Here is a 27688-nt window from a genome sequence, read left to right as displayed (position 1 = left end):
ATAATGTTATATGTCAATTATATCTCAATAAGAAATGGGTAATTTTAAAAAAGATATTTACTAATAATGCTATTCTGCTGGGTACTCAAAAGATACCATTATAGTCAAGTAAGAGTTATCCTAGCAATGTAAGGATGATTCAACATTAGGAAAAAAAGCTATCACTGAGATTTACCACATTAATAAGCTTAGACAGAAAAATCATATGATCATCCAATGCTAAGGAAAAATTATTTTGTCAAGGTGAACATGTGTTTATGACCAAGGTTCCTAGAAAACTAGAAATAAAAGGGTACTTCTTTAGCAGTTATATGCCAATCACCTATTGAATAAAGTTTAAATACCTTCCCTTTAATATGAATAAAACAATGATGCCACTGTCATCATGCCTGTTAAACACAGGGATAAGTTCTATAAAGAACCATAAGGAAATAAAAGTAAACAAGTATAGCAAACTGGTTATTATAATGAAGATAATCACTTTTTGAAAAGGCCCTGATCCTCATCTGTAAGAGATAGAATGAGAAGGCAGTGAGTGGAAAAGACAAAAGTGTGAGTTTTGAACTTGCGAAAGAGCCGAATCACATTTCTTTTAAAATTTTATTTATTTGAGTGAGAGAGAATGAGAGATAGCACGAGAGGGAAGAGGGTCAGAGGGAGAAGCAGACTCACTGCTGAGCAGGGAGCCCAATGTGGGACTTGATCCCAGGACTCCAGGATCATGACCTGAGCCGAAGGCAGTCGCTTAACCAACTGAGCCACCCAGGCGCCCCCCAAATTACATTTGACCCATCTATTCATAAAGCTGTGTGGCCTCTCTGAGCTTTGATTTCTTTTCTTTTCTAGGCATTTACTAAATGCCATCCAAATGCATAATCTGTGCTAGAATACACACCGCCAAGATGCTAAGCATACAACCAGCAAAGGCGGAGCTGAGAGCAGTTCCAGGGAGAGACCCTCTGACAAAAGGCTTTGGCCTCCAGCAATGATTCTTGCTTCATTCATCAGGCATTGCCTCTGGGACAATCTATTTTTCCAGTGCTTTATTTTTTTATTTTTTTAATTGTGAAATATGTAGCATAATGTGTGTTTAAAGAACAATAAACATCCACCTCTCAACCACCCAGCTTAAGAGACTGCACTGCCTAGAAAGCCCCTGGTTCTTCATCTAAACTCAGGGATGAGAATATTGACCCCTCCAGAGCCCTTGGTACCCAACAAGTGATCAGGAGAGAATAGTTATAATTATAAATGGACAAAAATATCATCCTAAAGATAATTATTAAACTAAACACACCTCAGACAATTGTTAAGTCTTTAAAGTCACCATTAAGAGACCCCTCTGTGAAGCTACATCCTATAAATCAAATGTACTGTTTCAGATACAGTCCATTAAAAGAAACAGAAGGTTCTCGTTTCCATAAGGCTGCATACACTTATTTATACCTGAGTCTGTGGAGTTCAGCTCCTGATTCTTCAGGCCCTCATGGACAGTCCTGGAGGATGGTATTCTGGGTCAAGATAACACAACAAAATAGTAAGATAATCCTTAAGGTCAGTGAAGTGTGAAGGTTCGTTCCCTTCAAATCTAAGAAAGCAAATGTGGCAGACTGCAAACTGTATAACAGAAGGTGCTTCCCTGATCACACTTTTATTTTTTTAACAATTGTTTTTAAAACTATGTACATGGTTTAACGAGCCAACAGTCTGTAATACTTCATATTCAAATCAACTTTCATTCATGTGAGCAACAAATTATAGAATTCCTTCTGGGATTCTCAAACCATAAGCAAATTTTTCATCTTTTTCAATAGTCAAAGAACAAAAACATTCCATATAAGGGTCTATTTTCTTCTATCAGTTTCAAAACTAAAGACAAATTATGTTTTAAAAATCAGAGAATTATTCTCTATGCAGCAATCAATGAAAAAGGCTAACTTCTCGTTTTTAGATTACTTCGTGACTAAAACTTTGGATCCGTCTCGACAACTAAGTCAAGGAGAAATCCAAGGCCAGATTGTTGACATTGCTATCTCACTTCTCTACCTGGAACTGAATTCTGTGGCCTCTCTCTCCACGTCTGATGTCAGTTTTATTACTCACACAGCCACAGAAGCAGCCCTAACTTACACAGAATTTGCTATAGACTAAATTGTGTCCCCTTAAAATTCATTCCCTGAAGCCCCACTGTGACTGCGTCTGGAGATAGAGCTCTTACGAGGTAAATAAAGGCGTGACTCTGACCTAGGAGGGCTGGCTCTCCCTTCCAGCTGGCCGTACCATGTGAGGACGCAGGAAGAGAGCCCGGCCAGAACCAAATTGGGTTGGCACTTTGACCTCGGACTTCCCAGCCTGCAGAACTGGGAGAAAATTAATTTTTGTTGTTTGAGCCACCCAGTCAGTAGTACGTTGTTAATGGCAGCTTGCGCAAACTAATACAGAATTGAAAACCCAGTGTTTAGAAACACACATGTACATTATTTTTAAGGCATCACTAATTAAATTGCTTCTCAAAAGCTATGTATGAAGGTATAAAGGGTTTCCCAAAAGAACACAAAGGCACCCCTGAGTGCACCTTTTCTTTCAGAGCCACTATCTTCCACCTCAAGTTTTTTTTCATTGTGACAAATCATATCATATCCTAATTTATAATTTTTGCTCTTCCTTAACAAATAACAGTACAGAGATTCTATTTCCTCTCTTATGCAAATGCTTTCAGGCTCTAAAAGCCAAAGAAAACTCAACTGGTGGGAACATCTTGAGAAGGCATTTTACCCTTTTGTATATAATGCCATTTCAGAAAATGCATATGGTGTAAGTAAAAGTATGTAACCTATCAAAAGCTGAATTAAAGAATTATGCCTCTACCTGAGAAAATAACATATGAGATGTACTCTCTGAAATAGTGATTTCTTTTTCTAGATATTCTAACTTTCAAATGTCAACTGTTCAAACATACTAGTATATTACTTACTGTTTTTCTGGTTGAACCACTGCAATTTTCCTCTGTTTGTGTACTGTAAGAAGAAAATAAAACTATAAATGTCAAGAAAAATAAACAAAGTTATATATATATTAAGCTAACACTAGCATATTTAAAACCCAGTCATGTGTATATTTAACTAGTAAGTACTATGAATTAAGTGCTGATATATCTGAGTATCTAGACTAAGGCACATTTTCTGGGTAGGAGGAGTCTTTATACAAAGACCAAAAATAATATTTGCAAGGTTCTTAAATCCATTGACTCCTATGAATATTTTCTACACAAGAAAAGATAGTCAAAAGAAAAACTGATTTGGGCAAGGATGCCAAGACCGTTCAATGGGTCAAGTACAGCCTTTTTAACAAATAGAGCTGGGAAAACTGACTACCCACATTAATGAAGTTGGACTCTTACATTATACCATATACAAAAATTAACTCCAAATGGATCAAAGACTTAAACATAGGGACCCCTGGGTGGCCCAGTCAGTTAAGAGTCTGACTCTTGGTTTTGGCTCAGGTCATGATCTCAGGGTCATGAGATCAAGCCCTAACATTGGGCTCTGTGCTGGGTGTTGAGCCTGCTTGAGATTCTCTTTGTCTCTCTCCCTCTGCCCCTCCCCTCCCCTCTCTCTCAAAAAAAAAAAAAAAAAAAAAAAAGTTTTAAAAAAAGACCTAAAGGGGCACCTGGATGGCTCAGTCAGCTAAGCATCTGCCTTCAGCTCAGGTCATGATCCCAGTGTTCTGAGATCAAGCCCCACGTCGGGCTCCCTGCTCAGTGGGGAGTCAGCTTCTCCCTCTCCCTCTGCCCCTCCCCCTGCTTATGCTCTCTCATTCTCTCTCTGTCAAATAAATAAAATCTTTAAAAAAAATAAAAAAATAAAAAAAGTTTTAAAAATAAAAAATTTTTAAAAAGACCTAAACATAAAGGCTAAAACTATAAAACTCTTAGAAGACAATGTAAGGGAGAATTTTCATGACATCAGATTTGGCAACGATTTCTTAGATATGACATCAAAAGCAGAGACAACAAAAGAAAAAATTAATTGGACTACATCAAGATTTAGAACTTCTGTGCACCGAAGGACACCATCAAGAGAGAGAAAAGGCAACCCACAGAATGGGAGAAAATATTTGCAAATCATGTATCTGATAAGGAAAGGATTAATATCTAGAATATATAACAAAATCCTACAACTCAGTAACAACAAAAAACCCATTAAAAAAATGGGCAAAAGACTTGAATAGACATTTCTTGAAAGAAGATATACCAATATCAATAAGCATATGAAAAGGTGCTCAACATAGTTAATGGTTAAGAAAATGCAAATCTGGACCACAGTAAGATACCACCCTATACCCACCAGCATGGCTATTATAAAAAAGAAACAAACAAAAAACCACCCAACAAACAACAACAACAAACCCAAAAAACAAACAAGCAAACAAAAAACTCAGAAAGTCATGTGGAGAAAGTGGAATGCTCACACAGTGCTGGTGGGGACGAATAGGGTCTAACAGTTCCTTAAAGTGTTAAACACAGAGTTACACTCAAGAAATGAAAACATTGTCCACATAAAAGCCTGCAGACAAATGTTACAGCACTGTTACTCATAACCGCTACGGAATGGAAACAACCCAAATGTCCATCAACTGAGACCCAGATAAAGAAAACATGGCCTATCACTACGATGCAATAGCACTAAAAACTACACTGGATGAACTCTGAAAACATTATGCAGAGTGAAGGAAGCCCATCCCAAAAGATCACATGTTGCACGATTCCACAGGAATTGTCCAGATCAGGCAAACCTATACAGTAGGAAAACTAGGGCTGGGGGGCAGGAGGTAAAAAGGTGACTGCCAAGGCGTACAGGGCTTCTTTCTGAGATGATGCAAATGTTTTCAAATGTTCTGTGGTGACAGCTGCACAACTCCATGAATATACCAAAAATCACTGGATTATAGGATCAAATTTTATGTTATATAAATGACATATTCAATAAAGCTGTTTTTAAAAGGGAGAGTGGGGTGGGACGTGTCAGGTTAGGTTACCAAAACACTCTGGCTTCCACCTTCCTCAACCTCTCTTCCTCTCTTCTTGGCTGGCTCTGATGGAAGCCAACTGCCATGTTGTGGGCTCCCCAACAAAGAGGGCCACGTGGCAAGAAACTGAGGGAAGCCTCTGACCAACAGCCAGCAAGGAACTGAGGGCCTCAGGCCAAGAGCCACGAGGGAATGACTCTTGCTACGTGGCAGCAGATCCTCCCCGCTGTGGGGCTTGAGATGGCTGGAGTCCTGGCTGAACCTTGACCGCAGGCTCATGAGGGGCCTGGATCCAGAGCACCCAGATTCCTGACCCGCAGAAACCGCTAAGATAATCCATGCTTGTTGCAATAAGTGATTTCCTATGCAGGAACAGACAACCAGAACACCACTTTGTTTTTCTCTGTAATGTCCAGATTCATCCTAATTTGGAAGCAGCCACACAGGATCAGCCCCCTGGCCCAGACATAGACAGCTACCTCGTGCTCGGCGAGGGGTGCTGAGGGGATGGCCATTGGTTTCACACCAGCCCAAAGGAAATATATCCATGGATTCCACACTCACAATACATTCCGGTATGGGCTTCTTAGAACCTGTTTAGATTAAAAAAAAGTTTTAGACCATTAAACAGCCTTCTTCATCAACTACTTTCTAGACAATATTCTACCACTGCAGGAATGCAGACACAAAATCACCTGAGCAAGTTCCTTTTACACAGAAGTCATACTTTTTTGTATTGACAAACATTAAGGAAAAAAATTAAATATGCCCTATGCATACCTGTACAAAAATGAAAATGGGGGCGCCTGGGTGGCTCAGTTGGTTAAGCATCCAACTCTTGGTTTCGGCTCAGGTCATGATCTCAGGGTCATGGGATCAAGCCCCGCGTCAGGCTCTTTGCTCGGCGGGGTGTCTGCTTGAGATTCTCTCTTTCCCTCTGCCCTTCCCCCTCCCTCATGCTGTCTCTCTTTCTCTTTCAAATAAATAAATAAATAAAATCTTTAAAAAAAAAAAAAAAAAAGAAAAAGAAAATGGGTAGTGGGCATACAGGGTGACCCCTAGTTACAGAACAGCAAATAAGCAACTGCAACTACCAGCAGTATCATTCAGATGGCTGACAAATATAGTCAATTCCATGAAATAGCTGGAAACGAAAGGCAACAGTGACAGTTTTACTCAATGAGAACGTTAATTCTGGTCCTTGGGAACAAGCTAGAAGGTAGAGCAGTGAAGTCAACTCGGGAAGTGATGTTGCTCGGTAGGGGTAGATTCAATACTGTCCCTGACATCTGCATTAAATGCCAATTCTACAAACTGGAAAGAGTAGGTACCAAGTCTATTTGGTAGCCAAATAAGAAAGAAACCCAGGCCATCTATTCAGTAACTGCAGTGCTGAGTGCTCACATAATGCTTTCCATCCACAAACCCATCCAATCATTGAACATTACTTTTAGTATATCTTTTCTATTTTACATACTTTTTGGTTCTATTGGTTAGGGGCAAACAAAATACTATCTCTTAAATGAGCTACATGTTAATGCTCACGCTTATATATTCTGGTTACATCAAAACATATGCCTTCTGACTTCTACTTTCTCTTCAAGAAAACAGGAGACTCTGCAGTCAAGGCTTTTTGCTTACATTCATTTTCTAAAATTTGAAAGTCAAGGACGGGAAGAGAAGTTTCTAGCTAAGAATCTTGCACTACAAATTACGAGGGTCTTAGCAAGACCCCCACTTAGCTAACTGCTGCAGTCTAACAAGCCACATCACCGGGGTAAGCAGGTGGGGGAGAGACGAGCGGCCGCAGGGGGGCGTCTCAGGGGTCCAGCACTCACCCTCCAGCTGGAGCCACAGGTAGGAGCCCCTCAGTGCAGTAATGGTGGCAACGCATACTTCTTCGGGGAGAAGAGGGTTCACTGCCTCAAGCTTCATATTCTCCTTAAATTCATGCTCAGAAATGGACTGGAAAATAAATGATCAAATCCAAACACATTCTATTAACTCATGGGCTCATCTGAGAGACCTAGTCCAAGTAATACTTAACTCTACGGTAACACTTTGAAGCTATACATTTATTTTGCTTTGTTTTGTTTCTTAAAGTCAAAATGTCTGTCTCTCTTGGTGCTGTAAGCAGTATATGGTCTCTGAGGTCAGGTATACCCACGTTATTACTACCTGTGGGACTGCGCTCAAGCTGTGTAACCTCTTTTTGCCTCCGTTGCTTCATCTGTCAGATGACCCTGAGAACACTTACCTCACTGGGTTATTAGTAGTTTTCAATAACATGAAGTACCGAAGGCTCTGTGCCCTGAACCACTGTTGGTTTGTTTCTCCTCCCATAAAGGGCTTGATCACACAATACGCTGCCTGGTTCCTACTTATGTGTGTATCATAAAAAGCAGTCAGGATAAATAATGCTTATGAATGAGGGAAAATATATGTTTGAAAAATTTGCACCTTCTGGGTCAAAATGGAGAATTGAACCATATTTGATTGTTCTCTCTTCCTTCTGACAGCACACTAAAACGAAAGTGTTGGGTTTTGTGGTTTTGTTTGTTTTTTTTTTACATAAACCTACTAGGACAGATGTAACAGGAGACAATAACAACATTTTATAAGCTAAAATTTAGAAGAGCATCTAGAACTAATGTAGCAGATTACAGAAGGGTGAGTGTAAGCTGGCAGCGAAGCGGGCTAAGAACAGGCAGCTCCAGGTACTAGGCAACTGCAGGTAGAGAAGAAATAGTCAAGATATGCTGAAAACATTTAAGAACCAGTTAGGTCATACCATTGGCTCCTCCACTCCACACCCCAGAGCAACTATCCCATCCCTTCCCCTACAAAAGGTGAGATGTATCCTCCAGAGAGGATCAGAGACAAGAGATCGCGGGCAGGAGGGCATGGGAGCTGCTGGGAGCCTACATGCAGTGCCCAAAACAGGGGTTTGCACATGGAATGCTGAGAGGTCCAGCCCTTGCCTCTAAGACGGGGAAATACGTGGTCATATGACAAGCCCAAGAAGAAACACAACAAGATATGGATTTAGGTGTCCCTGACAAATGGCCAGCCAGATCCCACCCTAAAAAGAAGTTCAAGGTTGACAAACCCCACCCACATGCTCAGAGCCTCCAATCGGCTTTAACTTTTAGTACCCCCCTTCTTAAATATGAGCAAATCACCAAGCATTACCAGACATCTAAAAACATGAAAGCTAGGGACCAAAGTAGACAAAACAAGCAAAGTGGAGAAAACTTTTTATGCAAGAAGAAAATTTCCCAAAAGGCAGGGGTAATTAACATCCCCTGAGTGATAAGAAAAACTATCACATCTTTAAAACAAGAATAATATGCTATTAAAAATAAATATTCAGAGACCAGAAATAGTTCTGGAAAATAAAAATTTAAAAAAGTGATAATAAAAATTAAAAACTCTAAAGAAGGGTTGAAAGATAAAGTTTGGGAAAAGTGGTCTGATCCAGAGGGCCAACATACAAATAAAAGAAAATCCAGAAAAAGAGAAAAGAGAAAATGCAAGGAAGGAAATCAAAGAAGAGATGCAAGAGCACTTCCCAGCACAGAGAGGAACAAATATCTAGAGAGAAGGTGCTCGCTGAGAACCCAGCAAGTGAATGAACACAGGCCAACAAGCCATGCTGTGGCTCGGCTAGGAAACGTGGTGACAAAGATCTTATAAACCTTCCAGGAACGGAGTAAAAGGCAGATCATCTATGAAAGATCAAGAATAAGGACAGGTTTCAACTTCTCGACAGTTCCACTGGAAGGATGAAAACAACTAAATGATGTTTTTAAATTGCTCAGGTAACTTCTGACCTAAAATTCCACATTGAGTCAAACTATCAATCAAGTTAATAGAATGAAGACATTTTCAAAGATGCAAAGTCTATTAAAATTTACCTCTCTTGCGTCTCATTTCAGGAAGCTACTGGGAGATGGGCTCCATCCAAACAAGGGAATAAACCAAGAAAGAGGCTGCGGTTAGACATAAAAAACAGGAATCTTAAATCTTAAGAAAGGGGAGAGGCAAATCCTTGAGTGACACTGAAGGCAGTCTCCAGGCCTAAAATCTCACGGCAAGCCCAGTGAGCAACCTGTCTGGGGAGAGAGAGAATGGAGGTTGCTAAGAGGGATGTCTCTAAGAAAAATATTAGAAATGACAAAGTTCCTACATCAAGGTTATCTAAGTGGTCACAGACTCAAGGAAAAGAGAATGTGTCTATGGAATATCTTGTACTTTAACACTTCTACCCTAAAATACAAAGAAATAACTGTAACTAGGAAAAACACAGAGGTCTAGCTGGACCCAAGAGACTTCCGGGAAATGCTACAGGGCAGCTATGCGAGCATTCGCTCCGAACACGGGACTATGACCCAGGCCCAGGTGCTAGTGTTCTTCATAGTCATCTCGCCTCGCTCAGGGCGGAATCTCAGACTCTGCAGAAGTGGTTGGCGCCACAGCCTTTTCTTGGTCCTCCTGGGCTCCTGTCAGTGAGACAGCTGCCTTCCTCTACCACACACACCCACAGAAAACGATAGCTGCTGCTGGGAAGAATAAACCGGAGTCACTGGAAAACCGCTGCCGAAACAGGTGTGGGTAGGAGAAGCGTGAAAGGATGGGGGAAAGGAGAAGTAATTACAAACTGACAAGAAGGTTGCATCCCTATTGCTTCAGAGTATCAGACTCTTAATTTTGGCTCAGGTCATGATATCAGGGTCATGAGATCAAGCCCCACCCCGCCTCAGGCTCTGTGCTCAGCAGGGAGTCTGCTTAAGGATTCTCTCTCTCTCCCCCTGTCCCTCACCCCACTTGTGTTCTCTCTCTCTCTCAAATAAATAAATCCTTAAAAAAAAAAGAAAATTAAGTTATGAAAAACAAGGCAATTATTAACTTGAGGACAAATAAAAAAAAAGAAAATCATAAAATAATGCAGTGCTCAGCTGTGAATAATATATGACTGCATATCATAGTGTAAATACTCAATTCAGATTTAACCCCGAACTGTAATATAACTCTAATAGGAAGAAGAGGTGAGTAAGAAAGAGGAGGAAGGTAATATAAAATAGCTAAGTGCTCATTTACCATAACATACAACCAATAGACATGTCTAAAATTAATGACTCAAAAGATGGCAGCATACTATTTTGAAGATGATTTAAGTATAAATATCAGAACAACAGTGAGAACAACGGGAATGAGTACTCGTGGAAAGGGAGACCACAGAAAGGGACAGGGCAGGGACCTGTTGTCTTATGTTGTAAAGCTTTTTACTGCTATTTGGCATTGTAAACCATATGCATGTAATATTCTCACAGAAGTATTTTTAAATAACCTTAATGATTTCTTTCTACTTAATATTTAAACATTTTTTCATATTTTTTTAAACAACGAAAAATAATTATGAACTAAAAAATGTACATGATTTCAACTAAATAAAAAAACTGATAAACTTTAAAAACCAATTAAATTAACAAATTAACTTCTGCAGTCAATTAGTTTTTCCTTGGACCATTTTATTATACTCAACAAGCTGCTCATTTGGGTTGAGTGAGAGGACTGAGTAATAACCACGTGAGCATGGAAAGCACAGCAGTGACTTGCAGCCCCAGAGCATGGCAATGAGGGGACCGGGGTTCTCACCGGAGGAAAGCACCTCTGGGGAGCAGCTTCAGCACCACACTGTTTGAGGTAGTCGGCCCAATCAAAGTCCTGGCCCGGGTAGCCTAGGTAAGGACACAAAAACAATGATTCACACCACACGTGCCTGCCTGGCTCTTCCACTCTCCAAGGTGTCCACCCACAACTTCTCATTTGCTAATTTGAGGACTTTGCTCATTTTAGGGAGGAGGAAAAACCACCTATAAATCCAAAGCATCGTTCAGGTTATAAAACAGAGCAACTCTGGTCAAACCATAGCAATATAATAAAATTCTTCAGATATGTTTTTTAAACTTTCAAGTTTCAAACTATGCATTTATTTTCAACACTACTTTATATGATTAGCTGCTGGCAGTTTACTGGAAGAATTTAAGCCACTTACGACTGGACTTGATTTGTACTAATAAATCCAGTCTTACTCTCCATTCTCTTCCAAGTTAAGCTCTAAAGGGAGAGCCAGCAGATGGTCTCTTTCTTCTCACGAAGCTATGCCTTCACACATCCTAGCCACGCCCGACACAATGCTCTCGGCACTGTTTTCAGATTCCTGTTCTACAGAATCTCAATGCTCTTACAACCTCAATCATGAATTCATTTCAGAAGGAGTTGAGCTTAACTGCCTGCTTCAGTCCACCACGGTTGGCGGCAGAGGCCTCTCCAACCCGACGCGCTGGCTGCACCGTCTGCCCGGCTGTTTCCGGAGCAGCCCTCCCTGTCGCACAGAGCGGAGGACCTCGCAGGCACACGCGGGCCACTACGCCACCTGACAGCCGCCCAGGCCTCTGCAGTCCCTCCTCTGCCCACCTCAGACCGGCACCACGCTCTCCCCCTGCTTCCACCTCTAACCCTCACAGCAAATTAGCTGCATTTTCAATTACATAATCCACTACTTTCCTCCTACTTACAGAGACAGAGGAGTTGTCTATAACAATGCTGAAAGCTTCAATAGCTTTAATAATTGCTTTTCCTTTTCACATAACGGCAGCAGGTAAGATAAAGAACTTGGATGTCCAGAGCCTTTCAGCAAAGCAAGAACATCCTCCTGCAGGCGTGTGCCCTCCTGCCACCACCACCAGGCAGGCATGCCCACTCTCTGTTCACTGATGGAGAACCTGGAGACTCCACTACTGTTTTCCCCTACTTGCTCCTTGAAGGAACTGTCATACTCACTTTTGTCTCCCCAGTGACAGACAAAGCCCAATGCCTAGCTCATAGCAAACATTCCACAAATGTTTGTTGGATGAATGGAGGCTGAATAAACAGCAAAAGGGTCTGAGTTTATGACTCTTGTTAACACAGAAGAGTACTTCTAGCCCAGTGTTCCAGCATTCACCATTTAGAAAGTGAAGCTATGTTCACCAAAAGCCTACTAATAAAGGATACACAGACTGCCAATCAAATAATCTGATGTGCTGATACAAAAGTCGGATAAACATTTGACATGTCCAGATATTGTAAGTTTAAAAATATTAAAAATCCCAGTCAAGGTCAACTATCGTCATATTTAAGAGCCTTGATTAAAGGACCAAAGATTATACTTTGCAGGGGTGCCTGGGTGGCTCAGTCAGTTAAGCATCCGACTCTTTATTTCGGCTCAGGTCATGATCTCAGGGTTGTGATATCGAGCCCCATGTGGGCTCTGCACTGGATGCAGAGCCCGCTTGAGACTCTCTCTCCCTCTGCTCCTCCCCCGACCCCCCCACTCACACGCACGCGCTCACTCTAAATAAATAAAATCTTAAAAAAAAAATTATATTTTGCAAAGTTGCAAATACCAGGAAAATGAGTTGCTGCTTTCCTACCTTACAGCTTCTCTGAGTCCTGCTCTTAATCATAAACCTTCCTCTGAAGTCTGATGAGCCTTACTCCAAGGGGATGCCCAGAAACCATCAGTCATCTGCCTCCTACCTCCCAGCTCTGGTATTGAGCCGTTTTCTCATACGTCAGCTCCTGACACTCCCTGTGCACCCTACCCTCACTCCTCTGTGCCCTCACAACAGACACAAGGGGGAGCAAACTAGGAACCTGCATGAAACCCCAGGCCGTTATGAAGATATATTTGTCAAGGTAGGAGGACAGAACATACTTAATATTTAATAGTTTTTGAGCTTAACTTATATCTTGTAAATATGTAAATATATGGAATCAAGGCCTTCATTTCTATTTGTCTTGGAACTCAAAAATGTTAAGGACAGGCTGGGGCAATGAGGAGGGAGAGAGAGACAAAAGATCCAGGTGATGCCATCTGACAAATCCTTCATAAAAATAAGCCCTTGATGAACAATTCAGAACAGAACCACCACCTACCAGGAGGGGGGCTGATGTGTAAACCATTCTTCAGACTCCACTGCACGGGGAAAATACCAGGACTGTCAGCATGGCACACAAAAGATCGCCGTGCATGATTCTCTGGTCGCAAATCATCCATTTCCACCAGGAAGTACTTCTCATCAAAAACCTGCGCATACAATCAAACAAACATCACAGACAAATGGTTTTATGTGCATGTATGAAAGGACACATATGTGTGTGTCATTTCCTTGGCGTGGACAAACATGTTACAAAACTGCATAGCCATAGTGGGTATGAATAATAACACTAAGCACTCAATAAATGTTACCTATGTGTCAGGCACTGTTTTAATTACATGCTTTTCATGCATTAACTCAGTTTTAACCTTCCTTACAACATAATAAGGTAGGTACCATGATCAACCCCATTTTGCAGATAAGGAAACTGGATTTAAGAAGAGGTTAAACAACTTGCCCCATTTTACCCAGCAAGAAAGAAGCAGAACCTGGGTCCAAATCTAAGTATTTAGGCTCCAAACAAAATTTAGTTCAGACTGAGTGAGGAGTCTACCACAACTTGTACATTAGATTTCTGGATCCTAGCCTAGTTTCAAATGCTAAAAAGGTTTTATTAACCTGCCCTGGCTCCCTGACACCCCACGGCCCTTCAGACTCCAGAAAGGGCCTCTGACCCCACTGCAGGGTCAGAATCCCTCCCTGTTCTTAGAATCATCTTCTCCTAAGGCCAAAAAAAAAAAAAATTAAATCTCAAGAGATCAGACTAACTTGGCATCCAAGCGACCACTCCTCTAATCACACTTCTCTTCTGGCTCTACTCTGGGTAAGCGGGCTCTACTCTAGTCCTGAACTAACCCCTTGTCTTGTGCCTCAGGGCCAGTAACAGAGTTACCAGGGCCGGACAACCTGCCCAGCTCCTGTGCTTACGCTCAATAGAAGCCTTACTTTTGGCAGCCTTCCGAAAGACTGGAGTCTGAATCTGGACTCTGGACTCCATTCTGGAGCAACCCTGGACAGATCTCATGACACGGATCACCTGCCCCACCCCCACGTCCCCCACTGAGCCTTGCACCTGGGGGGACTCTGACACTGTCACCCGCGCCCAGACTTCTCAGACACCACGGCCTGCCTGCCGGGTAAGTCCCCTCTAGTTACGCACCTCAAGGCCTGCCCCAAAGACCATGCCCCACTACTCTGGCGCCTAAGCTTTGGTTGGCTGGGCCACAGAGAACTGGCCAGTACAAATGCAAAATGTGCACAGAAGTCATTCTGGCCTCACAGTTTAGGAGAAACATGGCTCAGATTAGCAGAGCCTGACGATCAAAACTCTAACTACTTTCCTAAACCAGTCACCCTGACAGGTATTCGTACCAAAAGAGCTGCCCCCATTTTACCTTAACAACTGTAGCAGGAGAGATCCCAAAAGGAGACCAGGGGTCCACAGCTTCCAACTTCATATTTACAGAGAATGAGTGAGTGCTAATCACTTGTTTGTCCTGAAATGTAAACACCAACAGGGAATAAAAATACAGTATTTTCACATTCATTTTATACTCATATATAGCTGAATACTACTCTTAATTAATTAAAATAAAACTGTCCAGTTCCTGGTAAATAATTTAATCCTATTTTCTTTTCTGGAAAAAATTATTCAGAAACAAAAACACAGGAAGTACTCCCACTCTCCGTATTTGGTACACAAAGGCCATCTGGAGGAGAACAAGTTTATTTTATAATGCATTGGGGCTATGCAGTTAAGGGTGGACAAGAAAGGGCGCCTGGGTGGCTCAGTTGGTTAAGCGACTGCCTTCGGCTCAGGTCATGATCCTGGAGTCCCGGGATCGAGTCCCGCATCGGGCTCCATGCTCGGCGGGGAGTCTGCTTCTCCCTCACCCTCTCCCCTCTCATGCTGTTTCTCTCTCTCTCTCTCTCTCAAATAAATAAATAAATAAATAAATAAATAGATAGATAAATAAATAAAATCTTAAAAAAAAAAAAGAGTGGACAAGAAAAGACTCAAATACTTTTGGAGAATGTTAGGAGAAAACCTAGACTACTTTTGGAAGAGAAACAGGATGCGCATCGCTCCAGCCTTCAAAGCTCTTGAAGCTTTCTGCTTCAGACGCCCCGGTATCCTTACTGACCTGCCGGCTGGCTGGCTGTGCGCTCGGTGCCACCCCCGACTGCCCGACCTGCCAGGAGAAGGTGAGCACCCACCATCCCGTTTTGGTTTTACCTTAAATAAGTATGACGGCAATGGCTCTTCCTCCTCCTCTTTCACTTTGGCCAGGATCTCTTGCCACTCAGCTTCACTTTTCAGATGCCGGATGGCTTTTGTAAAACAAGACAGGACATTTTAAATGAGGAGAACGTACACACTTTACATCTGTTCTGAAAGCATTCATGTAAACAGAAAGTCACTTTCCATGGGGAAAGAAAGGACTCCAGCGCACTTATGCCCTCTCCATTCAGAGCCTGCACCGTAACTTCAGTACTTTGTCCCCTCTGTTCAGAGCCTGCGTAGTAGGCCTGGTGAAAATACCCACAGCAAGATCATCAGGACTGCTGCAGGCCATAAAATAATATAACACCCAAACTGAAGCACACAATAAGAAGTGCAAATTGCTTTAAAACACTAACTCCAGTTTTGAGATTGTTGTTATTTCTTCTAATCAACAATTCACTTTGAACCAAGACCTATCCTAAGACCTATCTTACTCCTATATCTATCTAAATGCTACTCAGAAAATTTTTCTTCAATTTTGGTAAGAGGTCAATATGAGTTGGAGCAGGAGTCCATAAGGTACAAGAGGTATGGCAAATTACTAAATTAATAAACCAAAAGAAAAATAGGCACTTAATCAAATATAAGTTTTTTTGCAACATCTCTATTACACTTTGGTAATATGCAGAATAATACTTTTTTTGTCTCAACATTAATAAAAACGTAACAATAATGTAACAGTTAAGAGAAAAATGTTATATTACTCTTCACCTAATGGGGGCTGAAGCTCATATCCTTGTTGAGCAGCCCAACCAACGTGATGAAGAAACGGATCCAAGTAATACAACCAATGCTCAAAATTGTCAGAACTTTCAAGTCCTTCATAACGCAGCTTCAGCCTTCCCCCAATGTTTTCTACTACAGTAACAATCCAAGTGCTTAATGAGTCCCGGAAAGCTTGACATTCTAGCCTGGAGCCTGGAGCAATGAGATCTAAAGGATTCCTCCCGTTGCGGAGCTGCAGGTACAAGAGGTGAAAACGATTATGAGAAGTTCACACAGTATTTTAAAAAGTCAAGCTGTAAAGGATCTCCAATAAGCCTTTATATTTCTACCCACTCAAAGCCATGACACTACAAGGCCTAATTTCATACAAGTCCCTATAGTATTATTTCTAGATGACATGAAAATGTTTATCTTAAAGAAAATTCTACTTATAATGCAACGAAACTATTCTAACAGACCTCTGTCTCTGGGACTATGTTGTATAGTTTCATCTAGTAAAAAATTTTAAATTATCATTATTAGTCTGATTGTAAAAGCAAATATGATCACCATTAAACAAAAAATCAAACATGACAAAAGTCAAAATCCCCTACAATCCCACCTCCAAGAAAGAACCATGATAAACACTTTGGCGCCCACTCTGAGATTAGGTTTTCTAGACCCAAGTCAACATCTACCTGTGTCTGTCTCTCTCATGTTTTTTTTGGAAAATGGGGCACTGTATACTCTTTTTCAATTCATGTTTGCCACTTTATACATCACAGCTATCTATTCTAGCACATTTAATCTTTATTCTTTTATACTGTTTTGCTGATACTCTGTATTATAAATGGGCAGTAATTTATCCACTTAAATGCTGATGGCACTTCAGTAGTTTCTGATTTTTTACTCATTTCACAACAATGTTCCTATGAACACAGTGTTTTGATTATGCTGATGGAACGGAAAAGTTTAATTATCACTCTCTAGATACATATTAAAAGCTACAGTAGGGGTGTTTGGGTGGCTCAGTTGGTTAAGTGTTGTCTGCCTTCAGCTCAGGTCATGATCCCAAGGTCCTGGAATCGAGCCCCGCATCGGGCTCCTTGCTCGGCGGGGAGCCTGTTTCTCCTTCTCCCTCTGTCCGTCCCCCCCGGAGCTCGCTTGCTCTCTCAAATAAAATCTTTAAAAAAAAAAAAAAAGCTACAATAAATAATAAAAGGGAACAATGATTCCAATATCATCACTTAACCGTTTCTTTATATTCAGACTTACATTTTTTTTCCCTAATAAGAAGAGCTCTGCGACACTTACATATTCATATATATACAAAAGAACATATGTACAAATGGAGGAACACGTTCACAGCTAAAAATCAGGATGGCAGAATCAAGGTCAATGTAGAGCTGGATATTTATTAAATCATTTGTTCGTGATTTCATTCATTCATTAAAATTTTACTGACTGTTTGTTTAGCGTGTACCAGGCCCTGGCTAAGCATAATGCAATGAGTCAGAGGATAAAATATAAAGGTTAGCTGGAAATAGAGTATTTACCAATCGAGTTTTAAAGGGGAATGTGAATGGATCACAGAATGAGATGTAAGAGTCAAAACTATAAAACACATAGAAAATATAGCAGTAAATCTTTGTAACCTTGCGTTAAACAAAGCCTAATTAGATATGATACCAAAAGTACAAGCAACAACAACAAAATAGATAAACTGGACTATATCAACATAAACTTTTGTGCTGCAAACAATATCATTAAGAAAATGAAAAGACAGTCCACAAAATATTTGGAAATCATGTATCTGACTGGACTTGTTATCAGCTATGAGGAACTCTTACAATTCTATAATAAAAAGACAATCCATTTTTTAAAATGGGCAAAGACATTTCCCCAAAGAAGATATACAAATGGTGGGTGCCTGGGTGGTTCAGTTGGTTAAGTGACTGCCTTCAGCTCAGGTCATGATCCCGGGGTTCTAGAATCAAGTCCCGCACTGGGCTCCCCTTGCTCTGCGTGGAGCCTGCTTCTCTCTCTCCCTCTGCCTGCCACTCCCCTTACTTGTGCTCTCTGTTAAATAAATACATAAAATCTTAAAAAAAAAACCCAAAAAGATATACAAATGGCAAACAGTACAGAAAAAGATACTCAACATCATTTGTCATTAGGAAAATGCAAATCAAAATGAGAAACTGCTTCATATTCACTAGCATAGCTATAACCAAAAGACACTAACAAGTGTAAGCAAAAATACGGAGAAATTGGAATGTTCATACGTTGCATTTCACATATGCCACAAAGAATGTAACTGGTATGACAGAAAGTAACAAAATATAACTTAGAAATGTCATAACCAACAAATTGATTTCACAAAAACAAGAAATCTATATTATATTCACTAACAAGCTCAAAAGGTACACTAATTTAAAAGGACTGTTGAAGGCAGGTAGGTAGTAAGAATACAACAGGTCTGCTGTCTTCTGAGCAAAAGAAAAGGGGGTCTCACGTCACCCAGGGTGGGAGTTATAAATTCCTGAATTAAAATCAACACCTGCTCGGTGACAGAGAGCCCCAAAAGGCCACATTTTCCAACTTCATTGAAGAATCTGGAAAACTAGATTTTTACGTGTTAGCAACAAATTCAGAACATTTTAGGCACTAAGTAAGGTACCAGTTGGCAACCTCTGAGGATAAGTTTAAACCCACCAATACCCATTGTCATGTCTGTAGTAAAAATGCTTATTTGCTTTAGAGTGATAAATGAGCAACCAATTTTAAGATTCCTTGGACAGAAAATATCACTGAAGATGAGACGGGTTTTCCACACTGATTCTGCAAGCAATAATACTCACGCCTTCTAGCAGCGGAACAGGAGGGCTACATGCTCCCATCAGGGTCTGCCGCAGAAACTCATCCCAATCAGACACTTTATCTCTGATGCCTAGATGAGGGAATAAATGAGTAAACAAATGACTACTCATAATGTCAGCTACAGAACACAGGGAAACTAAACTCAACCTAATACAGAGAAGTTAAACCAGTGAAAGTGATTTAGAGATGCATTTGTACTTTTATTATCTGAGTCCAACAAATTACTTCTTTCAGAGCTTAAAAAAATCCCCCTCTAGATAGATCTACTTCCTGATTAGTTTAATAAGAGGTGTACACAAAACAAAGAGAATACAGTAACAGGGAGTTGGGCCCAATTTTTTTTTTTAAGATTTTATTTATTTATCTGACAGAGAGACAGCGAGAGAGCACAAGCAGGGGAGGGACAGAGGGAGAGGGAGAAGCAGACTCCCCACTGAGCAGGGAATCCAATGCAGGGTTCGATCCAGGACCCTGGGATCATGACCTGAGCTGAAGGCAGACGCTTAACCAACTGAGCCACCCAGGCACCCCAGGTGGGCCCAATTTTATCCAAAAGTTAGCTACTTTTTTTTTTTTAATGATGGGAATCCTCAAATATATATAAAAGTAGAGAAAAGAGTATAATGACCCCATGTACCCCAGCTTCAACAACTGTCACTTCATGGTCTTTCCCGGAGTTGTTGGCAAACTACAACCTGGGGGCTAACTTCAGCCTACTGTCTATTTTTATAATTAGAGTTTTATTGGAATGCAGTCATGCCCATTTGTTTACACATTGTCTAGGGCTGCTTTGCACTACAAAGGTAACATGAGGTAGCTGTAACAGGGATCACATGGCCTGGAAAGCCTAAAATATTTACTGTCTGGTCCTTTACAGATATTTTGCCAATCCCTGATGATCTACACCCTCACACAGTCCACCTCACCCAACCACAGATTATTTAAAAGCCAATTCCTAGTATCATATAATTGTACCATATAAGTTCATCCAGTTTAATCTCAGTATGTATTTCTAAAGATTTTTATTAATATATTTGAGAGAGAGACAGAGAAAGAGTGTGCGAGAGGGGAAGGAACAGAGGGAGAGGGAGAGAGAGAATCTCAAGCAGACTCCCCGCTGAGTGCAGAGCCTGACATGGGGCTCAATCCCACAACCCATGAGACCATGCATGACCTGAGCTGAAATCACAAGTTGGACACTTAACCGAGTGAGTCACCCAGGCACCCTAGTGTGTATTTCTAAAAGTAAATAACTTTTTATATAAGCACAATATCACACCCTTAAAAATTAACAATAATTCTTCAATAAAAAATATCTAGTCCATTTTTAAATTTCCGCATATGTCTCATAAATGGTTTTTCCAATTTGCTTGGTCAAATCAGGATCCCAATGAGATACATATACTGCAAATGGCTGATATATTGCTCAAGTCTCTTTTAATCCATCTGTTCTTTCTCCCCCTCCATCTCCCCACTCTCTCTTTCTAGCAGCATATTTGCTGTTGAGAGAGAGCCTTTTGTCTGTTTAGAGTTCTTCTGCGTCTGCTTTTACTGGCTGCCTCCCTGTGGGTGGTAACCAGCTGCTCCACTGACCTCTGTATTTTCTATAAATCAATATTTAGGGCTACAGGCTTGATCGAATTCAGATCTGACTCTTTTTGGAGGGGGCTGTCGAGAACAGTTCATAAGTGGAGTTGTAACCTTCTATCACATCCATCAAGAAGCACATTCAGTCTGGTTGTCTCTTCTTTTGTGGTGTTAGCAGCTTTTAATGGTCACTACATAGATACACTGATTCATTAGGGACTAAAAATGGTGATTTTTCCATCATCCCTTTTTTTGTTTACTAACCAAAATATTCTATAAAGAAAAATTTCACTTCTTCAACTACTTCATTACCCTGAGGTGTAGTTCAAAGAAAAAAGTCAGGATATTTGTTTGATTCTCTTTATCTTTCCCTGTATCTACAAGAAATCTATATTATATTCACTAACAAGCTCAAAAGGTACACTAATTTAAAAGGACTGTTGAAGGCAGGTAGGTAGTAAGACTACAACAGGTCTGCTGTCTTCTGAGCAAAAGAAAAGGGGGTCTCACGTCACCCAGGGTGGGAGTTACAAATTCCTGAATTAAAATCAACACCTGCTCGGTGACAGAGAGCCCCAAAAGGCCACATTTTGGGGCTTCGCTAGCATCCTCCAAAGGCAATCAGTGAGAGTTCTGTTTAGAAGTCTCACTAGGAAATTATAGACTACATCACATATAACATGTTCCAGGCCATCGCAGCTATTGTCCTACTAATGCTCACTCTGTCCTGTCTTTAACCAGAGGGAATCTTTTTTGACACATGACCCTAGTAAACAGTCACTGACATCTTTCTTACTTTTGGTATGAACGGTGTCCCAGGCTCAGCTTGTACCTTTCCTGCCCCAGCCCAGGAATCGGCTCCTTCTCCAAGGAGCTCTAACTTATTCAGGTGAAATGGTATTTAGAGGTCATAATTAGGGTGCTGAGGGTGCTCATTTTTTAATATTCTTTATACTGTTTGTGTTTCTAGGCTTTTTCAATATCTAGGACTAAGAAATACCTTCCCCTTTTTTAAAGACATAAATCACATCAGGAGTTCATATTGATACTTCCAATACAAATTCATGAAGACACTGTTTCTATTAACTTCATTTATCCAACTTCTGTTTCCTTTCTTTCCTGCTAAAAATCCTAGCTCTCACACATTTCATTATGACTTAATCCCACAATACCCAAATACTACTTCAAAATAACATCAACTTTGCCACTAACAATGATTACTGAAAACAGCTTACTTCTGTTGCTGTTGCTATGTTTTATCCCTATTAGGGATGTACACTTATATTACTGTATCTGAAAGCCAACAGTTTGGTTTCAACTATTTCAAAGAAATAGTTCTCTGAGTGGTCACTTCACAATCTCCATACACAGTTACATTTCTATGCTTTTTTGTTTTTTAGAAATTTTTTTAAAATTTAATTTTGTTTTATAGTTGTATAAAATACATAGTTCAAAATTCAAATCTACAAAATAGGTACATTCAGAAAATCTAGCTTCTATCCCTGTCCCTCACTTCATTCTATTTCTTTCCTTCCCCACAGGTAACTTTTTTTTTTCCTTAAAGATTTTATTTATTTGAGAGAGAGAGATGGAATGAGAGAGCATGTGAGCGTGAGTGGGGGAAGGGGCAGAGGGAGAGGGAGAAGCAGGCTTCCCGCTGAGCAGGGAGTCCAAGGCAGGGACTCAATCCCAGGACCCTGCAATCATGACCCGAGCTGAAGGCAGACGCTTAACCCACTGAGTCACCCAGGCACCTCCCCACACAGGTAACTTTTTAAATAGACTTATTCTTTTATTTTTTAAAAATGAACACATATACACATTCATATACTCCCCCCTCCTTCATTCTTTATACATTTTTTCTATTTTCATAAAACAAGATATCCAGGAGAACACTCCCTGACTGTATGTAGATGGTCCCCATTTCTTTTTACCATGCATTGCAGCTTTAATCATTATCAAGTACCCTTTTATCTCATAATGCTTTCTGATCTGAATTCTACCTTTATGAAATGCCAAGACTGACACTCCTACTTTCTTTTCTATTTGATTTGATTTTTATATATCTTTGTCCATCCTTGTATTTTAACCCTTTCAGAATCTCTCCATTAGGTAGGTCTCCTGTACATATGGCGCAGGAGTGGGTTTTGCTTTCTGAGTCAACCTGAACCATTTTTTTAATTTTAATAGAAGACTAAGCCCATTAACATTTATTGATATTATCAATAGGTATGCCCTCAATTTTGTCATATTGCCAAATATCATATAAGTTTTTGATATGTGTGTGTGTGTATGCACAGTCTCTCACTATGTGATCTATTTTATTTGAACATACACTTTTTAAAATCTATCTTTTGGCGTTTAGAAAGGTTTGTATTTTTGTTTTTCTGGTTACCTTAGCATATACAAATAACTTTATATAACACTTTAGTTCTATTTTTGGACTATTTTCCATTTCTTTGTTCTATAAACAATACTAACATTAGCCAAAACCTCTTTTTTCTCCTCTTCTTCACCATCTCATTTCAGGTAATTGTCTTTTACTCTCAATTAACATTTAAAAGGTAATTAGTCAAAAAAAAAATAAAAGGTAATTAATTACTCTGCAGTAAAGCTGCTTTTTTTTGAAAAGGCAGTGAGTGAGCTTTACCACTATGCACATGCCCTCCCCCTCTGCTGCCTCACATTTTTACAGTTACACTGTATCTACACTGTCAGATTATGTAGCCATTACACACTACACTGTCTCCTTTGTAAACTTCATTTAGTTTGAAGTTCTACAGCTACACATATATTTAATGTCTCATTAACAGCTCTTATGTTAATGTCTCTTTATTCACTTGGTTTTCTAAAGCTCAGTCCCCAGTGGATATCTTGGGAAGGGCTCACAGGAACATTGTTCCTGAATCGTCACATCTTTGTAACAGACTGCTTAGGGCCTTTATACCTGAAGTTCAGTGTGGCCAGATGTAAAACCCTTGTCTCATAGATTCTTTTACTGAATTTCTTAACTATTCATTACTGTCAATTAGTCTGATGACAATCTTGTTTCCTTCTTTTTCAAGAAATTTAGACCTTTTGCCTGAATAACAAAGGGATTTTATTTTAAAGTTCAAGTGTCAGGGGCACCTGGGTGGCTCAGTCCATTAAGCATCTGATTCTTTTTTTTTTTTTTTTTTTTTTTATTTATTTGAGAGAGAGAATGAGAGAGAACAGGGTCAGAGGGAGAAGCAGACTCCCTGCCGAGCAGGGAGCCCGATGCGGGACTCGATCCTGGGACTCCAGGATCATGACACCTGAGCCGAAGGCAGTCGCTTAACCAACTGAGCCACCCAGGCGCCCTAAGCATCTGATTCTTGATTTCAACTCAGGTCATGATCCCAGGGTCCTGCGATTGAGCCCCACATCAGGCTCCCTGCTCAGCGGGGAGTCTGCTTCTCCCTCTGCCCCTCCCTCCTGCTAGTGGTGTCTCTCTCTCAAATAGATAGGTGGATAGATAGATAAGTAAACAAATAAAATCTTTTAAAAAAAAAGTTCACCTTGATATAGCTGTTCTCACTTGATTTTCCCATGTGCAAAGTGAGCCCTTTCTATATGTATTTCAGTCCTACTTTATTTCAGTCAAGTTTTCTTGAATGAAAGTTTATTGTATTTTATTGTTTCACTGTTGTGGTTTCCTTCAGTGACTTTACCCCAAGTCTTTTTTCTTTCCTCATTTCTTTTTTTTTTTCCCTTCCTTTTCATCCTCTATCTTCAGATATTATCCATGGTAGATTTGTTCCTGTATTCACTTTAACTTAGTCTTCATTTCTAATATGCTTTTATTTCTAGTTCTTGCCTAACTCCTACTTTTTCTCTTTTCAAATTCCCTTTTCTCCATCTCATTTCTGATTTTTATAAATTTTATTTATACTTTTTCTCACTGCTTCTAACGTTGTTACTACTTTCTCTTAGTTGGTTTTGAAATGTTTTTGACACAATGTTCAACTCTTTTGTGGTTGTTTCTCTGGAATGATTTTATTCCACCCTTCTCTCCTCTCTCTCCCTCTCGTTCTTTCGTTATAACCTTGTATCCAACTAAAATCATTTCAATTCGATGCATTTTCCTAGACTCTTACAATGAGATGGTCGGCCAGTAGCTTCATGTCTCTAGAGCTTCCTCTTACAATGTTTTTTCACAAAATGCTTCAGATATGGCAGCTAGGGGCTACTGGGTGGCTCAGTCAGTTAAGGGTCTGACTCTTGGTTTCAGCTCAGGTCCTGATTTCAAGGTCCTGGGATCAAGCCCCGCATCAGGCTCCACGCTCAACTTGGGATTCTCTTTCCCTCTGCTCTGCTACCCAACCCCCCGTTCTCTCTCAAAATAAATAAATAAACCTAAAAAAAAAAAAAAAAAAAAAAAGGCCGCTACAAACCCACAGACCCCCAAGGACCCTAACACCCAAATCTTCATTTCAAAATGCCATTCTTCACCAAAAGAAACCAGGACTTCTTGGAGAAATGGCCGATTTCAGGGACAAGCTTCTTTTTTTTAAGATTTATTTATTTATTTATTTGACAGAGAGAGAGGCAGTGAGAGAGGGAACACAAGCAGGGGGAGCTGGAGAGGGAGAAGCAGGCTCCCCGCTGAGCAGGGAGACTGACGTGGGGCTCAATCCCAGGAAGCTGGGACCATGACCCAAGCTGAAGGCTGATGCTTAACTGACTGAGCCACCCAGGCACCCAGAGACGAGCTTCTTGAGCTAAAACATAAGAAACCACTCAAAGAATGATGGGAACGAACAGAGGACACATTAGCCAGCTTAAAGGGGTGCCCACTTGCCAAACCCAGGACATCGTGCGCATCCAAATAAATAACACAGTAAAGGATTATAACCCATTGAGTAAAATAAGAATCATGAAGTCTACCCTTACATACATAGATAAACGTATGTATGTAAATGGGGGGAAAGGAAAGTTCTTTCTCTTGTAGAAAGCTTATCATGATATGTAGACAGAATTAGAAAATACTGTTTGGTAAACATGAGGGTAATAATTGTTTAAGATAAAAATGATCAATCAGTGCTAAAAATAGTGGGTAAAAGTTTGAGGAGTGATGAGATATTTACATTATCTCAAAGTATCTTCTTACAAGATACTTATTAATTTAGAGGTATGAAAGTAATTTTATGGTGGAAAAACCTGGCATACAGCAAATTAATCAAGTGATAAAAGTTATTATCACCAGTTACAGGGCAAACCAACAGCATGTGTGTCCTAATAATGACTGATGCTCTAAAAGGACAGAGAGTCACTCCTGCATTTTTCCTATCAAAAGTGCACAATCTGAGTCTAAGGAAACATCAGACAAACCCACACTATGGGACATTCTAAAAGAATAATTGGCTTGTACTCTTCAAAAACATCAACACCAAGAAATAAAAAGAAAGTTTAAGGAAACTGAAAAGACACGACAATCAAATGCAATGTATGATCCTGGACTGAATCCTGGACCAGGAAAAGAAACAAGGCATAATCAACATTATCAAGAAAATTGGCCTGTACTTTCAAAGATGTCAAAGTCATGAAAGACAAAGACTGAGTAACTGTTCCAAATTAAAGGCATCTTATGAGACATGACAACTGAATGCAACACATGATCTGGGATTTCCTTTTACTATTAAAAACATTATGGGTAAAAACTAAATAAGATCTACAGATTAAATAATAGTGTTATATCAAAGTTAATTTCCTTATTTTGTTACAAAGTTAATTTCCTTATTTTGTTATTTTTACTGTGCTAATGAATGTCCTTATAAGTACATTAAGGTATGAGTAAAAGGGTATCATGCCTACAACTGACTCTCAAATGGTTCATTGAAAAATCATGCATGCATGTGTGTATGAGAGGTAGAGGGGAAGGAGGGAGAGGGATGGATAACATATATTTGGTAAAACATCAACATTTAGGGAAACTTGGCAAAAAGTCTCTAAGAATTTTCTACACTATTTTTGCAACTTTCCTGTAAATCTGAAATTATATCAAAATAGGTTGAAAGAAAAATATATAAGCTCTGATATTTTCTTAAACCTGAAGCCTTCTTTCCCCTTTCTCCATCTTTACATGACCTTCCTCCTCCTCCTTCTGTCCTACTTAATTTGGATTCTACTCCCCGTAAGGCTTTCCTGGAAGGGAACTTCAGTTGACTCATTTTAAGAATTCATAGGTCCCAGATCACCTAGGGGTGAGAAGAGGGAGGACAATAAAATTAGAAGGGAACCACCAGCACAGCAATCTGGCCCAATGCACTTCAAGACAAACAGACCTACAAGTCCCAAACTCAGAGAGCCTCACAGTTTTACAGGATGATAAGCAACTGATGCTCCCTAGGAGTATCATAAAGACGCAAGGCTTTATGAAGCCTCAAAAATAACTTTTAAAGACAGGGAAATGTGCATTATTCCTTATCAATATTTTCATTCAAAATGCTAACCCCAGAAAGTGAGAAAAACCTGTGAGTGGGGGAGAACGAAGACCTCAAGGTTGTGCACACAGCAGTGCCACGGCACGTCTCCACAGCAAGTACCGCATTACCTTCCGGGGCTTCAAGGGTCTTCTTATTCTGCTCACACCACCCGATCGGGTAGAGGCCGGCCTTCCTGATGTCACACCAGAAGTCGGCCCTCCGGTCCTGGCCGTACCCTTCGTAGCGAAGCAGCAGCAACTGCTCACATGTGGTGATGATGGTGGCAACCCAGTAGGATTCAGGGTCTGTTTTCACAGCCACCTCCAGCTTCATCCCAGGAGCAAATCCATTTTGCAAACGTGTATCCACCTGAACAGGGAAATGTTACTAACCACCACGTAAGTATCTCAACTGAGTATTTCTTTAGCCAAAATTCTTTTTTAAGACTTACAATTCTGAAGCACTAAATGAAATAAAACCTTCCCAAGGGAAACCTGAGAAACTCCAATTCTAACTCATAGCAGTGATCCAAACAAACAGGGAACAGCATGCTGCTCTGTTCCAGCCGACTCCGAAGGAATTTTAATACAACTCAGTATTTTCACCAAAGCAGCCTACTGTGATTACAGAAAATGTTTTCTATGAAGTGCATAAATCGCTAAATGTTCACCATTTTAATAACCTTCAACATATTATGTTTTCAAGAGTGATTTCTCCATCCTTCAAAAAATTTATGAAGTCAGAAAAGGGGAAGGACAAAAGAAGTATAA

General features: G+C 40.2%; 1 protein-coding gene across 8 annotated transcripts in view; it reads right to left on the bottom strand.

Moving 5' to 3' along the window:
- The window catches only part of SFMBT1 (Scm like with four mbt domains 1), a 118813-nt gene that overhangs the window by 15464 nt on the left and 75661 nt on the right, over positions 1-27688 (bottom strand). For 7 of the 8 annotated variants that reach the window (XM_064595213.1, XM_064595199.1, XM_064595205.1 and 4 more), the window contains 11 exons: positions 27047-27287; positions 18867-18955; positions 16012-16258; positions 15253-15347; positions 14411-14512; positions 13015-13165; positions 10690-10772; positions 6870-6996; positions 5511-5624; positions 2975-3017; positions 1447-1517 (listed from right to left, as the gene is read on the bottom strand). In XM_064595213.1, the coding sequence (XP_064451283.1) occupies positions 1447-1517; positions 2975-3017; positions 5511-5624; positions 6870-6996; positions 10690-10772; positions 13015-13165; positions 14411-14512; positions 15253-15347; positions 16012-16258; positions 18867-18955; positions 27047-27287 (1363 nt within the window). The remainder of the gene's footprint in view (positions 1-1446; positions 1518-2974; positions 3018-5510; positions 5625-6869; positions 6997-10689; positions 10773-13014; positions 13166-14410; positions 14513-15252; positions 15348-16011; positions 16259-18866; positions 18956-27046; positions 27288-27688) is intronic. The other variant, XM_045862182.3, reaches the window with a different exon arrangement.

The sequence above is a fragment of the Mirounga angustirostris genome, unplaced genomic scaffold, assembly GCF_029215605.1.
Source record: "Mirounga angustirostris isolate CCGP_5_RB_7025 unplaced genomic scaffold, mMirAng1.0.hap1 SCAF_1, whole genome shotgun sequence".
NCBI classification, from domain to species: Eukaryota; Metazoa; Chordata; class Mammalia; order Carnivora; family Phocidae; genus Mirounga; species Mirounga angustirostris.
The sequence above is the reverse complement of the archived record's forward strand: the minus strand, read 5'-3'. Positions and strand labels throughout refer to the sequence as shown.